Raw genomic sequence first — 13,945 nt, forward strand, 5'->3', positions numbered from 1 at the left:
CACAGAGGGTGCTCTGCCTGCTGGTCTCCTGGCTGTGTGCAATCACAGAACACTCAGCCTTACAAACATGCCAAACCCCTACCCACTTTTTTCCCAAGCCTCTTCCCATTCCCTCTCCTCCATCCTAAAATACCCTTAGCAATTCAAATGCCATCACTCTCTGGAAAATGTGGGTAGTAATCACAGGCAATTAACAAAGGAAAACGGAGTTCATGGAGAAAACATGGGTTCAGTTCTGAGGGGGAGGCAGACTTTTTGGATCAGAGCACTTTTCAACCTTACGGAGAGGATAGGCTGACAAGCTTCACTTGTTCACAAACAGTGCTGTCAGTCAAAAATGAGGCACTGAAGTTTTACTACACTAGAAGGTGTGACACCTGTAATGGAAAGTATCAGCAAGGAAGAAGATGAAACAGTTGAAACTTTGCATTTCTGTATGTTAGCATTTGAGTCATACAATTACAGCTCGAGAAGGGGGATGTACAGGTTTGCTGCATTTAGCCTATAATTTAGTCCTTCAGAAGTTCCAAAAATTGTGACAGAGTGCACAAATGAGACAGTAACTACTTCACTTTTTAAAATGAGTCATAACAGGTATGGACAGTACTCCTTTTTCCACTTTTTTAGCAATTAAAGTAATTTCTTAAGGATAAGAAATACTTACAAAGAAAATCCATTAATTTAATGCTATGTATTTTTCCCAAAAGATATTATTGCATAAAGTGCCACACAGAGGTACAGAATGACCCTGGATGAAGCCAGTGAGGGGTTCGGAACAGCCTGCAAATTCTGTGTAAATGTGGGAAAGTTTAATGAAATAGTGTGCAGAAACTAATAAGAATTAATTTACTTTCAGCAAGATAGGAGAAAGATATTCACTTTGTGTCTTAGTGAGTGAAAAAACCCCATTTCTTTATATAAGATGACAGTATCATAAATTTTCACTGGAAACTGTTTTTAATTGCATCTTCTATTTATGCTCACAACAAATATGATGTGTTTTACATGGCATTATATATCAGCCAGCATTCTCAAAAGGGCTGTCTTCATTCATGGATGCCATTATTCATCAAAGTAATTAAATTTCTGATAGGTTACTCTATCCATATTGATTCTTTGGAGCATCTCTTCAGGACCTAGATGCCAACCACACCAGCAATCTTCTTCATCTTAATGAAGGCTGGCTGAGCAAGGTCAAAAGATGACCCATTTCCTTGAACTTAAGAGCAACATGAAAAGGGTTTGTCATGAAAAGAGTAGCATATGGTAACATAAAAAAAAAACCTCCAAAATATAGGGATATTTTTGAGAAATAAGCTCACTAAAATATATTTCTGAGTAATGCATAGTCAAAATATATTTCTGAGTAATGTATAGTGCTCTAGGCCCTCTCTACAAGGAGGACAGAATGTGTGTAAACTTTGTGATCAGTTTTCTGTATTCTGAGATCTGTAACTTGGAGACGAGGGAACACATATTTGAAAGTTTTTCTTCTTTCAGACTTAGTTCTGTTTGTCCCAAAGACAACATTCAACACTGCACAGATATCATCAGCAAGTCAAAAACTGAGCCTGAAAAGCATCTGATTCAGTTTTAAGAACATACATAACCTTTAGAAATTGTTACAAGACTAATTTTTAGACAAAGCAAAGAGTGAGTGGTATTGTTGCTTGTAACAGCCAAGGATCTCTAGAATTGGAAGTAACTGGCATGCAAACAAGCATACAACAAGCAGATCCAGTTGACTTTTGGAAAGCATCTAGAGATTCATTGCTTTCCCAGCTACCAGAAAACTGAGGACTGAAGTGTGTGTGATATTCGAGCTGTAAGCTGTGAGAATCTATTCTCTGTGATGAGTACTCTAAAATAAACAGCATGCTTGCCTTGAGAACATCTAAAAAACTCTTTAGAAATGGCAACAACTAGTTGTACACCAAGCTTTCAATACGGTAATGAAGTGTCATTTTCCACATTACATTTTTGAATTTTCAGAAATTTTTGTACTTAGAAGAAGCTAAATTAAGGAAAAATAGGAAGGAAAAAATGTCTAAAATGTAAGAAAAAAAACCAGTGAAATTGTTTATTCCTGGCATTTTAAAATCCTATTAAATTTTGGCAAGCCTCTTTGAATTCAAATGACAGAAAATAAATCATAAAAAAGGTTGAGTATTTCTGATTGAGATGTAGTAATGAAAAGAGCATAGAAAACCCTGTGAAGAAATGACAATTTCTATATTCTCTGCAGAGAAAGGACAGCATGTCAATAAAGAGCAGGAATAAGATGGCAAAATACAGTGAGAATATAAAGAAATATCAAGAACATGCTCATTGCATAAGGATTGCCAACTGGGAACACTGAATGAAGCCGTGGACCTTAGAGAAAAATAGCATGTCTAGTTACTTACAGACTGTGTCACAGGTATGTAAATAGAAATAGATATGTGTTGGCATTAAATGGGCAACTTTAAACCTGTCACTTCTTGGATGAGTTACTCTCTCTTACAGTGTTGACTTTGCCTGAGTGAAACAAGTGCATGCGATGCACTAGGTGATTTGGGAAGGCTGCGTTTGAAATGCAGTGCTCAGCTCTGCAGTCTTGCCTTGTGTGGAAACAGTGCTGAACTCAGTCACAGCCTGTGAGCAAACAGCCAGTTGAACTGAGCCTTTGGTGCAACCATTTTTGAACGAGATGCACCCAACTGTTTGTTTAACCAGCACTAGCTGGGAAGTACTGCTGTTAGCAGCTCCAAGTTGTATTTATACATACCTACCAACACCTCTCATTACCTGCTGACTTGCATTTACCCCCAAGGCAGACTGATGATGCATTTTTGTGCATACAGTTATATTACTGCATTTGAAAAGGAGAAATAAGTAAAAATAAACCTGTGAGAAAAAGGAACAACAGTTTATAACTGTATGGGAAAATGTTTACAGATCTATATAAGTAGAAAATTCACTCCTTAGCTATTGAAACACTTTTGTTCTGACCTTTTAAGTAAGAAAAGTCTTTTTCCTGTATAATTTTACACCACATGATCTCTGTGTGGGTACCATATAACAGATTCATCACAGATATTTTTTCTCAAGGTCATTTGTCAGGGTTTTTTTCCCATTTTATTTTTAAGGGATTCTCCATGCTATGTAGAACACGTAAATTCCTGAAATCTGACTCACTCCAGGAAAATCTGTGTGAGTAAGGACTGGCAGAGTTTGGGTTGATTGAGTGGCATGCAGCACAGCACTGCTTTTAAAAGTCAGTGATCAAGGGGCAGGGGTTTTTTAAATTCAACCCTCACAGTAAATAATGTAAGGAAAATTATGTCTGGGGACAGGAGATGGGACAGCTGCTGCCTTTTCTTGTTGTTATTCACCAAGCCTTATTTGCCATTTCAGCAAATCTGATGTTGGACAACTTAATGGACAAGGACTGGCAACTCTTTCCTCGTTCTGCGATTCAAACAAAAATCACTACTGCTTCAAGTCTGCACTACATGCAGACCTTTATTTTACTCCTGAGAGCTGGTAAACTTAGGAGGAGCTGTCATAAATGCCCATTGTTCCATCAGAAAAAACCCTGCATGTTGGACAGAATTTGACAAGACAATTGTCTAATTGTAAAGGAAGTTGAACAGAGACTGCCAGAGGCAAACTACGTAAATCTGATCTCTTACACCCTGCCATACCTCCCTAAGTGGGATTTACAGCAGAAACAACATAAATCCAGCAGCCTTTTTTTTCCCAAGCTGTTATGTTATCTAATTTCATCTTAGTACATATACATATTCACAGCAAAAGCTCATTTATAGACTTGCCTTAAATAGGAAGCTGAGATTTAAAGTTCATGTGGCTCATTTATTTAATGCAAGTCAGTTTGCACAGTCTAACTTTACAGTCTATATCAAGACATCGCAAGAGCGTAGCCAACTGGTTGGGAAGTGATTATTCCCCTCTATTTATCAGTTGTGAGTCCACATCTGTGGTCACAGCTGGGTTCAGTTTGGGGCCCCTAGTGCAGGAAAGACATTGGTAGGCTGGAGTAAGTGCAACAAAGAGACACCAAGACGATTGAGGCTCAGTTACATAACAATCAAAGTGGTGTTGAGGGAACCAAGTTTTGTTCAGCCTCAAATATGCAAAGACTAAATGGAAATCTAACTATTGTTCACAGCTACTGGGAGGAACATAGGGCTAGGAGAAGACACATTTAGAACAAGCTGGAACATGAGAAAGTCTGATTTGATAAATAAAAAAGATGTCTTACTTTGAGAGTTGTTGGAAGGATGGCCTGCCCAGTGAGGGCAGTATCTTGCACTCAGAGATACTCAAAACTCTCCTGGAGAGGAGGCATAGCCTGGCACAACCTGCTGCATCTAGACTTGATTTGATAAGGCTGGACGTGAAGATTTTTGGAAGTTCCATCCAACACATTGTTCTGTGATTCAATGACTCATGGTTTATCATGGTTTTGGGGATGGAAATTTGAGTGCACACAAAGCAAAGTATCCACAGTTGCTTTGGAGGTGACCACCCAGCAGCTCCTTTCATACTGAACAGCCCATTTGCTACTTGACTCTTTCTGCCCTTGATGTTAGTGCTTTCATGACTTTTGGTTCAAGGCAGTGTTTATGAGGCCATTACATTCCACTCTTTAATAAGCAATAAAAGATACTGTATTTTTATTAGAAATGCATATCCATGAAACATTTCAGTTGTGCCTGAACGCAGAATTGCCTTGTAACAGGGAACAACACCTTCTTACTCTAGCATGGGAAGCCAGCCCTTACTGGCAAAACAACCTCTAGGAAATTGCACTTCTTGACTGCTTCCAGGAACCTGGAAGTATAAATAAGGAACACCCTTCCCTTAGCTATGGAATCCTGAGCTGGGCAGATTATAATGATTTGTAGCATTTCACTATACCCTCCAAGACATTAGAAGTAGTCTAAGTTAGAAATGTTAAGTTAGAAGGAATGTGCAGAGTAGGGCAAAACAGCAGCACCCCTGAGACCAGGGGAAAGCCACTGCTGACTACTTGTCAGAGAGGGAAAGGAAAGGATTGCAGGCTGTCACGGCCATGCATTATACAAGTGCTGTAATTACTAAAACTCACGGCATGCATTTATGTCTGTTGAGAGATCAAAAAATAAATCCCACAATTGGATTGACTTGGGAAATGAATAAACAGGGGTAGGAGAATTGAAACTCCTGGCTCTTTATTTAGTCATCAAAGAAATCTATTTTGCAATAAGCTAGGGGCATTCCATTAACAGTCTCAGAAGAACTGAAGGACTAAGAGCAAGGCCCTTCCTGAAGAGATAGCCTGAATTAGTAAAGATCCAACAGGGTTCTTAGGACATGTTTTGAATTTCAAAAACAACTCATAATCACTGAAGTTACTCCTTGATGCTCCCTTAACATTCTCTGCTGTAGATAAGGGCATATTATTAATTGAGCATTACCTTTGACAAGGGAAGTGCTTTTGTATCGAGTCTTCTTCAGAAGAAAAAGAGGACAGAAAAGCGAAGATAATGTTGCTGATCCCTGAAACTACCTTAAGTATGAAAACAAATTTACCTAAGTAACAGGAAGTAAAGGAGTATTCCTAATCTGGAGAACAGCTTCTGCTAGATTTGGGAAGAAAATTGTTTAAGTATCAGTGCTATCAGCCATAGAGAAAGCAAAGTCTCCTAGTTCCTATTCTTGGGAACTACAACCAGGGCTGAAGCGCGTTTTGGTAAATCAGGTTCCCTAGGTATGCACTGAGGAGACAGTCCCTTGGATCTCAGAAGTTATACCTAGAGAGAGGCTTCAGACACCCAGTAAAATACTAAGCAGAACCCATTGATGTATTGATTTAACAAAGCTGGACCCTACCAGAGGCTCAGCAATGCTGGCTGGCACTAGTCCTCTGTCAAGCTGGCTGGCAGGAGAGCTGTTTTGAAAGGTTATTGGTACAGAACCAAATAAAAGCAGCAGCTGTTGTCTTTACCTTTCCAGCCTTGTAAATAAATATGAAGTATTTTATTTTGCTCTTGACAGAATATGTAAATGCGTTATTCATCCTTACACCTGCTCTGGCAACAGGCACATCTGCGGATCAGAAAATCTGTGCAAGCTGCGATGCTTGCGAGCAAGGATTTCAGCAGTTGTTCGGAGCAAAGGCATCCCCTTTATGCCGCCCCAGAAGGCATCTCGGGACTGGGAAAGCTAGGAAGCAGGCTCGGGTGTGCGGCACGCACACCGGCTTGGCTCTGGCACGACTCCCTCTTTCTCCAAATCCGTGCTTGAGGCCGGCAGCGCTGGCGCCGTTGGTTCCCGAGCGCGGGGCGGCCGCGCATCCCGAGCGCGGAGCGGCCGGCGCATCCCGATCGCGCTGCCCGCAGCCTTCCCCGCGCCCGGAGCCCGGAGCCCGGCGGGCGGAGCCGGAGCCGCCCCGCCCGAGCCCTTCCCCGGCGGCGGGGCCGCCCCGCCTGTGCCGCCCTCCCGGCGTGCGGGGGCTGCCGCCGCCGCCTCCAAACTTTGTACGGGGCGAGCGGCGCTGCGGCCCCGCCGCCCAGGAGGGGAGAGCGGCGCAGGGAGAGCGGCGAGACCCGAGCCGGGCAGCAGAACCGAGCCGGGCAGCGGAACCGGGGCAGCCGCCCTGCCCTGCCCTGCCCTGGCACACCGGCTCCTGGGGCGGCAGCCGGCCGTGCCTCGCTCGCCTGCGCGGGGCGAGAGGAAGGTAGGAACGGGAAGGTGGGACGGAGCGGCGCTCCCGGCACGGGGCGGCGGCGGGATCCCCGCAGCGCCCGGGCACGGATCTCTGCCCCCGGGATGGGTGTCTCTGCCCCCGGGATGGGTGTCTCTGCCCCCGGGATGGGTGTCTCCCCCCGGGATGGGTATCTTCCCTCGGGAACGGCACTGGGGGACGGGAGGGAAGCGGCGCCGCATCCCAGAGGCGCGTTTGCTGCCAGCTGCACCTCCAGCAACCCCAGCCCCTTCCCCAGCGCAGGCACTGCGGTCCTGATGGGAATGCTGCTTGCTAATGTAATCACGTATTCTGCCCTTTTTGCTTACTTGCTCTCAGAACCCATGTAAATCCTTTTTGGGCCTTTCTCGGCCGAAAGTTAGACGCAATTTGATGCCTGACCATGAGGATCTGATTGCTGGGGGGGGGAAAATGGGAAAAAAAAACCCCGGTGTGGTGCAGTATGCAAGGTGTGCCAGTAAATGCTATCACCTGGAGAGTTTATCCCATAAAAAGAGCAGAAAGGGTCCTGTCAAACACTACCTGTAGTGTCATCTTAGTTTTATCCCCATTTTTTGAAAGCAACTGATATTTTGCCCACGTAACTGTCCCACCGACCATGTAAAACTTGTCCAGTTTATTTCATCACTTGCTGACACACGAGCTCATTTCTGTTTTAAACTATGGTTGTCCTTTCTTTCTCCCTCAGCTTTGTCTTATTGACAAGACCAAAGCATCTTTCGTCAGCCTGACTAGGGCAGTAACAAATAAAAATGTCAGAGCAAGAGAAGGCTTTGCTAAAAAGAGGGAGTTGCAAGAAGAAATCAACAGAAAGTCAGGGACTAGAGAAATAGGTGATAATACTTTTGGGAAGAAAGGGAAGCTATGTTATTTGGCTGAGCTACATCCTTCTGCCTGGATTTAGGGCAAAGAAGGGAAAGAATTTATATTTGTCAGCCCTCTCACCCTTCTACTTCTGTGTAGACATTACCTGCACTGAAAAAAAATATGAGATTTTGAAGCATCTGACAGTCCTGGGACCTCACCAAATCTCTACTGTAATAATATATGGAAGAGTAATTCCTAGGTGTAGGAATGGGTCAAAGGAAAGTGCTCATCATAGTTCTCAACTTCTCCATAGCCTTGACTGTGCAAATTGTGGTGGATCTCTTGCATTTTTAACCTGGTGGACTAAAGGTGTATTGATAAGGAGTCCCTTAGGCTTAGGCTAGTAGTTGAACACCTATTATACTGCTAAAATCAGCGGTGTACACTAGTATGAGCAGCTGGCACATCTCAGCTACTTCTCTTGTGGTATTTCACATCTCAGGCTTACACTATTAATTGTTGAGTAAATGTAGACTAAACAGGATGGCATAATTCTGACCTGTTTAGATGGGGGAAACGCCTTTCAGTTCATGCAGTTGATCTGCTTCTTTTGCAAAAATAGCTTGCCCTGAGAAATTCTCTGGGATGTTGTGTGGGATAGAAGCAAGCAAAAAGGGTTCAATCTCCTGCTGGTAGACAACGCTCCTTTCTCAGTTTGGAAACCATACTGAAGGATGTCACTCACTGATAGTTGCTGGGAACGGAGATAGGGATGAAAATGGACCTCTGTTCCTCTGAAATGTTCCTCTGAAGATGGAAGGAATTAAATGGAGCTGATGACAGAAGAACAAGAATTTTTTAAAAGCCGTGTTCATCCAAACACATCAATAGCAGTTTCTTTAGGCACTCTTGAATTTGAGAAGGGTTAAGCTGTGTGTAACACTTGATGGCAAGAAATTGACATCTCTACTCTTGCTTTCCTTAGGGAAAGTAATGAATGGGGAAGTTGAGTGAGTAACTCAGGGTTGCCTTTCCCCTTGGTGGCGAACAGTGGTGTTTTATTGGTAAGTTTGCTTGGCACTGGTAATTTCTTATTATTTTCCCAGGCTGAGGAAAGGAGTCCCCAGGTTCTCAATTCTTGGTTAGCATGCCACCCATGCTCTGGGCAGTTTTCATGGGGACATGTACTTTTTTACATTGGACTGAAGTCCAAGTCAGCAACTGATTGTAAACCATTCATATGTTGTGCCTACCGAAGTCTTAGGGTACCACAGAATTTGGCTCAGCCTGTGTAAGGAAGGGGAAAAAAAAGTGATTTTTATGCCAGTGGTGAAATTCTTACTGACTTCAGCAGAGGAATGATTTGCTCTTCGCTATGACTGCAGTCAGAAATGAATGCCTGATTGGCAGCCTCCAAGGAGCTCTGTTTTCTGAAACATCACACAGAAAGGAAATATCATGTATAACTGTGTTTCAATTGTTTCTTGAGTTGATTTCAGCAGGAATAAGTTATGCAGTAATTTCAAAGAAATGCTATTATTTTAGTTCTATTTCAGTGGTATTTTTTATTTGCCTCATGGTACAAACTGTTGTAAAACAGTTTCTTAAAGAAAGACTGCAGCAATTAGTTCACTGATACTAAGGAAGGGCATAAACCTGTAAGAATTTAGTAACTATTTAAAGGAAACACTTTTCATTAAGCAAAAGCTGGAAGGTTACTATGCTAATAATAATCTGGATGGTGCTGTTCCATGTAGAATTCCCATAGATATTACTGCTAGTAATATCTAACAGTGCTAAATAAGCACTAATTTTAGGCAGTGGATTGTAAAAAAGTGATATGCTGCCCAGCAGGATCTTAATCCTTCAGCATTTACTTGGGCAAACCTTGTCTTTGGAATGCTTTTGAAATCTGTTCCAATTTTTAGCAGGAGTCGTGCCTAAATAATATTACTGGATCAGCCTTCAAAATGTAAGGGCAAGAGAATTCAAATAGATTAAGAAAGATCTTCTCTTAATCCTGCAATGTAGCATGTGGGTTAGGAAAGAGATGTAGCTTTAGTTCTTTGCTTCTTGTCTTAGCCCATGTGGACCAATTTCTCCACTTGTTCTTGTGCTGTTTTGTTTTCAGGGGCAGCTCTGTGGCTTAGACCAGGCTGCTGCAAGGATGGGGCCCCTGGAAGCAGTAGGTGAGGACAACCAGACAGACGAAATGAAAATGGAGCTGTTCACTAAGCTGTACTTGACAAGATACACCACACCACTCAACGATTTGGCTCTGGACCCTAAACCAGAACTGAAGGACAGCACAACACTTGTTGAAGTACAGATAATTCTCATCTTTGCTTACTGCTCCATCATCCTGCTGGGAGTGATCGGAAACTCCCTTGTGATCCACGTGATCATCAAATTCAAAAGCATGCGCACAGTGACTAACTTCTTCATTGCCAACCTGGCAGTGGCTGACCTGCTGGTGAACACGCTGTGCCTGCCCTTCACCTTGGTTTATACGCTCTTGGGCGAATGGAAACTGGGCCCGGTCTTGTGCCACCTGGTGCCCTATGCCCAGGCCCTTGCTGTCCATGTGTCTACTGTCACTTTGACTGTGATCGCTCTGGATCGTCACCGCTGCATCGTCTACCACTTGGAAAGCAGAATCTCTAAGCGGATCAGCTTCCTGATTATAGGAGTTGCCTGGGCAGTCAGTGCCTTGTTGGCAAGTCCTCTGGCCATCTTCCGTGAGTACTCGTTGATTGAGATCATTCCTGACTTCAAGATTGTGGTCTGCTCTGAGAAGTGGCCAGGGGAGGGGCAGCTCAACTATGGCACCATCTACAGCATCTCCATGCTCCTAATCCAGTATGTTCTGCCTCTGGCAGTCATTTCCTATGCCTACATCCGTATTTGGACCAAGCTCAAGAACCATGTTAGCCCTGGGGCGGGGAATGACCACTATCACCACCGGCGCCGGAAAACCACCAAGATGCTGGTGTGCGTGGTTGTGGTCTTTGCTGTCAGCTGGCTGCCCTTTCACACCTTCCAGCTGGTCAGTGACATTGACAGTCAGGTGTTAGACCTGAAAGAGTACAAACTGATCTACACGGTGTTCCATGTCATTGCCATGTGCTCAACATTTGCTAACCCCCTCCTCTATGGCTGGATGAACAACAACTACAGGACGGCCTTCCTCACGGCCTTCCAGTGTGAACAGCGGCTGGACTCCATACACCCCGAAGTATCAGCAGCTTTCAAAGCCAAGAAGAAACTAGAAGCCAAGAGGATTCAGTTCCCTGGGGACTCTTTCTCACAACCTACCAATGTCTAAAATGTCTGACTGTAAAGAAGAAATGAATATGTTGTGGACAAAGGGATGAACCCAGTTTGGTACATGCATTTTCAATGCGTAGTTTTATTCATAAATGGTGAAAGACCAGTAGCAGGAAAGTCAAGGCAGGTGTTATGATTTGAAGGGAGTTGATTAATATCAAGAGTATGTAAATATACAACTGCAAGGAAATAAAAGGGAGAGGCTTAGTTTATGGCTGTCTCTAACAGGGTAAATCTTCCATCCCTCCCATATCTTCTTGTCAAGTCTAAATGACAAATGCAGGGTTTGCTGGTTTTGCTGGAGGAAGGCAAATGGCTGATTTGTAGCACAGGAATATTGGTGGTGGGAGTGAGTAGTTTTTATATTTGATGTGAAAATCAAGGAGTGCAGAAGTCTGCCAGGAGAAAGAAACCTGTCTGGTGGGGGAAACTTTTCAGGCCCCTTCTCTTCTACAGGCATCTTTTCCAAAGACAAGGGAATTAAGAAGAGAAATACATTACTACTTTTTGACTTGTGCTAGACTATTTCAAACCAGAGCTTTTGAAATAGATTAGGTGGTGAAAACAGAAGAGAAAAGAAAAACAAAACCCACCCAAATACTGGATTCAGTGAGAGGAAAGGTCAAGTTTCTACATAAAATGAAATGTGGGTTTGGCAAATCAAATGGGGTAAAAAGTCATCCCTTAAGAATTGGCAGTTATGCTGGTGAGAAAATCACGAGCCTGTGACTTTATCAGTCATTCCTTGCAGATTCCTGCCTTTCATTCTGCTCTGGGAACAGCTCACAAATGCAGTGCTGCAAAGTGGCATTTGAGAGCAGGGAATGCAGGCTCAGGTCTTCTGTGAGCACTTCATAAACTGCTAATATTTTCATTTTCACGACCTGCTAAAATGTCTAATGTGTTATTAACTCCACAGGCTTTGAATTGTTGCTGCTTCTGCCTGGATAATAAAACAGCAGATAATTCTGATCCTCTGGAAAGGTTGCTAGATGGTAAAGTGCTTTTCCTCATTGTGGTTTTATGTCACATCCTCATCTCGTCTCGGAGCTTTTTCCATCTTTAGCCTTTGTAAAAATTAATAACATCTGAATGACTGTAACCTAATAATAGTATGCTATGTTTATGTGATAACTTATCAGTTATTCTGCATGCCATAGTTAATAGTTAAATTCCTTTTTTGCTCAGGTATAAAATTTTAATCTGTTTACCGTGTTGTACACAGCAATGTTCAACTCTTCTATGTCTTTGTTAAGCCTCTTTGAACTCATTAAAGAGATGAAGAAAATTTCAATCCATGTTTATTCCCAGCTGCCCTGTTCCTTATCTAGAATAAAAACAAGTGTGATATTTTCACTTGAAGTCTAGTTTGATGGCTACATTTCAGCAGCCTCATTTTTTCTTTTCATTTTTTGTTGTTCCTAAGTTCATTATGTTCTATCTTACAAATTAAAACCCAAGAAAACTCCAGTGCTGAAATGTTTGCAATATAATGAATAGTATCAGGTCTTTATCAAGTGGAGAAATTAATCTTTGTGTATTCAGTATTTGACACCATCCTTTAAATATCCATGAAATCATTTGGACTTGGATTTTCATGAGCAGAAAAGGGAGGTCTAGAGAATTAACTGGTGTTTACTCGAGCAGGAAAAAGTATCCATCATTCTTAAACAGTTTTACAAAAACAGATTAATTCTCCACCATGTTCAGGACATGATATTGCCCACAAGTTATTTTTGTCTGAATATTAATAATATCCAAAATGTAAAACTCTTACGGGTGAGGAAGGATTATAGAAGTGTGCAATTATTATGGACATCAATCACATGTATCACTTGACTCTGAACCCTTCATCAAAAGTATTATTACTACAAATAGCCTCCTTTATTTAAAACGCAAATGATTTAAAAGTTCTGTTTCAACTCCTTTAAGCCTGTTAGAGTGTGGTATATAGACAGTTTTGAAGTAACCATGACAGTGTGTGCAAAATCTACAATTGCCAGACTAATTCTCTGTAATTTTAAGTCTGCTTTACATCATCCTGTATAAGAGCAATTAATTACAAATAATCTTTTCGTTTATTTCATGGCATCTTTATTTTATGGCTTCCTGAGCTTTCTCTGCAGCCATCATGCTGAGCCAGAACTGGTGCACTGATTTACTGCGTTGCTTTCCTCTCTGCTGTGTGGAGGTGGTGCCTTGGTCAATGCCTACTTTAGGGTAACAAACCCATGCACAGTGTCCCACTGCCAGGTGTGGATTTTCCCACTGGCACTTGATGAGGGGATGTGGAAGAGCCAGCACTGACTTGTGCCTCTTGCATGGCTTGGTCACTCCTGGGATTTGGCTCCTGCACAAGCACAGCTACACACTTTAGTACCCATCATGTTTGTAGGAAAACCCAGCATTTTATCATCAAAAGCAATGATGTAGCAATATCCCTTGGGATTGCCCCAAATCCCAGCTGTCAGAAGGATCTGGAAACTCAGAGTTCATCTGCATTTCCCTGTAAGGGAAAGTGAACCTGTAAGCAGTATCTAACCACTGGACTGAGATGTCTGCAGGGGACCCTCTGTTTTGCCTGAAATAGGAACCAGGATCCAGGTCTCCCCATTCACCTATTAGTACTTTAATTATATTTTTAAGGCATTATATTGTTTTCCTGTTGCTTAGGTACAAGTTTTATACAAAGCCAAAGAATAACAGCAGCATTCACCCATTGCATAATTTACTAGTGGGCAGCAGGGCATCCCATCCAAAAGGCAATGTCATCACTGGTTCAGAGCAAGAATTTGAAGTAACGTACCTCAGTTCTCATCAGTGTGATCTAGCCAGCACACTGCAGCCTCTCCTCAGGCAGCAAAATACGTCTTTTTAGAGCTGTTCTATTGTTCAATTAAACATTGAATATCATGTTTTTTTGGGCAGGAACTTACGACCTTTGCATGGCACTCATGTTCAGGGACAAGGATATCAGAACAGATACAGACAATTTAGGTTAGGCCTCCTCCCTCATTCTCTATGAGTACATCTACTATAAAGATACTGCAGTACAGGCAG

At 42.5% G+C, this 13,945-nt stretch overlaps 1 protein-coding gene across 2 annotated transcripts; it reads left to right on the forward strand.

Moving 5' to 3' along the window:
- The first annotated feature begins 6,499 nt into the window (after positions 1–6,499).
- NPY2R (neuropeptide Y receptor Y2) lies at positions 6,500–12,966 on the forward strand. 2 transcript variants are annotated; one of them, XM_053940751.1, is made up of 3 exons: positions 6,500–6,724; positions 8,544–8,622; positions 9,690–12,966. In XM_053940751.1, exon 3 carries the CDS (start codon positions 9,726–9,728, stop codon positions 10,881–10,883), a length of 1,158 nt encoding a protein of 385 aa, XP_053796726.1. In that variant the 5' UTR covers positions 6,500–6,724; positions 8,544–8,622; positions 9,690–9,725; the 3' UTR covers positions 10,884–12,966. The 2 variants fall into 2 exon arrangements, with proteins under 2 accessions (XP_053796726.1, XP_053796725.1); XM_053940750.1 differs by lacking the exon at positions 8,544–8,622.
- The last annotated feature ends 979 nt before the right edge of the window (positions 12,967–13,945 follow it).

Source organism: Vidua chalybeata, chromosome 4 (genome assembly GCF_026979565.1).
Source record: "Vidua chalybeata isolate OUT-0048 chromosome 4, bVidCha1 merged haplotype, whole genome shotgun sequence".
Classification (NCBI taxonomy): domain Eukaryota; kingdom Metazoa; phylum Chordata; class Aves; order Passeriformes; family Viduidae; genus Vidua; species Vidua chalybeata.

Excerpts from the sequence above, each read along its gene's own strand:
- NPY2R (XM_053940751.1), top strand. The coding sequence starts at position 9,726 with ATGGGGCCCCTGGAAGCAGTAGGTGAGGACAACCAGACAGACGAAATG.